Source organism: Penaeus monodon, chromosome 11 (assembly GCF_015228065.2).
Source record: "Penaeus monodon isolate SGIC_2016 chromosome 11, NSTDA_Pmon_1, whole genome shotgun sequence".
NCBI classification, from domain to species: Eukaryota; Metazoa; Arthropoda; class Malacostraca; order Decapoda; family Penaeidae; genus Penaeus; species Penaeus monodon.
In genome coordinates, this window is record NC_051396.1 from 45,800,188 (window position 1) to 45,803,884 (window position 3,697).

At 32.0% G+C, this 3,697-nt stretch overlaps 1 protein-coding gene across 1 annotated transcript in view; it reads left to right on the plus strand.

Annotated features, from left to right (window-relative positions):
* The window catches only part of LOC119578601, a 14,480-nt gene extending 11,336 nt beyond the window's left edge, over positions 1–3,144 (plus strand). The window contains exons 2-4 of the mRNA XM_037926166.1: positions 600–814; positions 1,812–1,828; positions 3,082–3,144. Of these exons, the coding sequence (XP_037782094.1) occupies positions 600–814; positions 1,812–1,828; positions 3,082–3,144 (295 nt within the window). The remainder of the gene's footprint in view (positions 1–599; positions 815–1,811; positions 1,829–3,081) is intronic.
* The last annotated feature ends 553 nt before the right edge of the window (positions 3,145–3,697 follow it).

Here is a 3,697-nt window from a genome sequence, read left to right on the forward strand (position 1 = left end):
TCCCCTCGAGCTCCACGTAAATACCAAGTTAGCAAACCGTGAAGCTGAAGAGGGGGAGGGGGAGGGGGTTAGGTCTCCCCCCTCCCCCCCTCCCCCCCTTCTTCTGTATCAGAGGTTCTTTAATTTTTTTATTATCATTTTTTTTTCTTTCTTTTTATTTATTCCTTTTCTTATTTGTCGTTTTTCTTATCTTTATTTTCCCCTTCTGAGAGTTTTTTTTTTGTGTGTGTTATTATTACTTTATTTCCTTTTCCTTTCTAATCTTTTCTTTTTCATTTCTTTCCCCCTTTCTTCATCATTTTCCTTTCATCTTTTCCATTTCTGTGTTATTTTCATTCCCTCTCCCTTTCCTTTATCTCTTCCATTCTTTGTGTTTTTTTCATTCCCTCTCTCCTTTCTTTTCTTTTCCCACACTTAGCGTTATCGTCATTCCCTCTCTCCTTTCCCTTATCTCATCCATTCTTCGCGTTATCTTCATTTCCTCTCTTCTTTCCTTTCTCTCTCCCATACTTAGCGTTATCGTCATTCCCTCTCTCCTTTCCCTTATCTCATCCATTCTTCGCGTTATCTGACTCCCACCCTCTCCCTCTCTATTCCAGCGACTGTTACATGCAGCTGGCAGACCCGATGGACCTCCTCGCCCTTATAAACTCGACCATCAACTTCGTTCTGTACTGCGCCATGAGTGTGCAGTTCAGGTACACCTTCGCCAGCATGTACTGCGGGTGTTGTTCGCGCCGCAAGAGCCTCCACCCCTCTCCCTCCACGAACTGCGCGTCAGTTTCATATTACCATATTCGAGGGCTTTTGGGAGGTTAGGTTGTTGTTTTTTTCGTAATAGTGTAGGTATATGGATGGGTATACAGGCACAGGTACATTCATTCACACGATAACACATTAAAATACATTAAAGTGTGGTTTGTTTGTATGTATTGTGTGTGTGTGTGTGTTTGTGTGTCGGTATGTGTCTCTGTGTGCACGTATGTTTATGTACATATGTATGTACGTATGTATGTATATGTGTGTCTGTGTATGTGCACATGTGTGCGTCTTTATGTGTGCGCACGCGCGTGTGAATATTTGTGTATATATGCATATACTTACTATATATATATATATATATATATATATATATATACATACGCATATATATATATATATATATATATATATATATATATATATATATATATATATATATATATAATACACACACACACACACCACACACACACACACACACACACACACACACACACACACAACACACACACACACACAAACACACATATATATATATATATATAATATATATATATATATATATATATATATATATATATATATAATATATATATATATATTATATATGTATATATATATATATATATATATATATATATTATAAATTTATATATATTATATATATATTATATAATATATACACACACACACACACACACTACAACACAAAATATATATAATATATATATTATATATATATATATATATATATATATATATATATATATATATATACGAAGTATATATACACACACGCATATACATATACATATATGTAATTTGTAGATACCTAGTTAGGATCACCAACGTCTCGAATCCAGACACGAAAACGAAGCAAGTATGAACATCCCTGTACATAGCTTAGCGTGACTCGTTAGCGTTCCTCTCCCCCACTCTGACTGAGCCCTACCACTGTGGGGAGGGGTACCAACACGCCCACTTTTCAGGGTAACTGGTAACTGTCACTTAGGTCTAAGACTGTGTAACGCTTTACATGATATCGATAGGTTTTCATAGAGACGCAGTAAGGAGATTTTTTTTCTTTTTTTTATATTGTGTAAGAGAAAAATATCTTGATCTATGTTATATATGTGTGCTCATACATATCTGTCAGCGTTATATTTGATACCAGGCTTCGTTAGCTGTGCCCATGTATAACTGTATAAATATATATTGTTGTATTGTGATATCTACTAGAACTGTAAGTGAAAAAATAGAAATACTAGTAAATTTTGTGCAATATAAGTGAGTAGAATTATTTTCCTATGCGGTGGATTTTTTTTTTATCAAAGCGGAGTAATGATAAAATCGTTGGCGTTTCATATCAGCTGCTGTGCTGGTATTTTTATTACCTTTTTTATCAGGTAAAAATGTGTGATAAAAGTTCATCACACTTTTTTCTACGCCGTAATAAGCTAGAAACAATAACATGAGCTTGTTCTTTAATTCATTAAAATGTAAATGTTGAACACTGCACAAACATGACACAAACACACACACACACACACACACACACACACTTTCATATATATATATATATATATATATATATATATATATATATATATATATATGTATATATATGATATATGTATATATATATATATATATATATCTATATATATTATATGTATATACATACATATATTATATATATATATATATATATATATATATATATATATATATATATATATACAATATATGTATGTATGTGTGTGTGTGTCGTCTGCGTGTATGTATATCTAAACATATATACAAAACTACATATATCAATTGGAAAAATATATACTTTTCTCAGGAACACAGAATTTAAACTGACGCTTTTAACATTTTATCGAAACAACTTTGATGTCTGACTACTGGCATTGCATACTCACATTTCAAAAAGGTTTCCCTACGTTATGTAAATTCAATCAAACGTGATGGATATATAATTTTAGATGAAACTCGTGTTCCTTATCTAATAAATATCATTATTTCTCTTCTTGAATAGAAATACTGTAAACCAGAAAATCCAAATATATATGCCTGTTTAATGATCTTATAACAATCATGTAGAATTAGTAATATCCTATTAATTTAAATTATTTGTTATTTACCCTGACTGCAAGAAAATTCGAATATCCATGCCTATGTATTTTAATTTAATTATCTTCAACTAAAATCGACAGGGTATTGCTATATGGTCGAGTGTATAATATTGTCCCTCGACATTATTACATAGACAGAAAAAATATATATATAATTCATATTTTTATCGATACACTTTCCCAGGGACGCCGAGCCGAGGGGGAAATGGAAGCAAGAGACGAACTTGCCAAGGGGGAAATGGAGTAAACGGTCTCTGTATGTATTTCGTTTAAGTCAAATGTTGGATTTCCATGTGGGTGTTTGTGTTTCATTGTCTCGAAAACCACGGTCACTGCTTCAAGTTTTCTCGTGCAGTCTAACCAGATGCTCTTTGAAACCATTTATGTGTGTTTTCCCTTGATATGCAAAGAAAACACTGCAAATAAAGTCAAAACATTGTATGAAGTTTGCGTATGGAATTTGACCAATCTTAAGAGACATATTGTATAATCATTATAATCATAATGATGATAATGATAATGCTAATTATGATTATCATGATAATGCTAACAATTATGTCGATAACAGTTAGTATAGCAATGATACTGGTGATAACTATGATGACAAAAATAATCGTAAAGACGACATATATAGATAGACAGATAGATAGATAGATATGTGTGTGTGAGTGCGTGTGTGTGTGTATATGTGTGTATGTGTGTTTATATTCAGTAGTAATTTTGTTGATACTAACAATAGTATTAATGATAATGTCAATAACAATAACGCAAACAATAGCAATGTTAACATCAGCAATGAT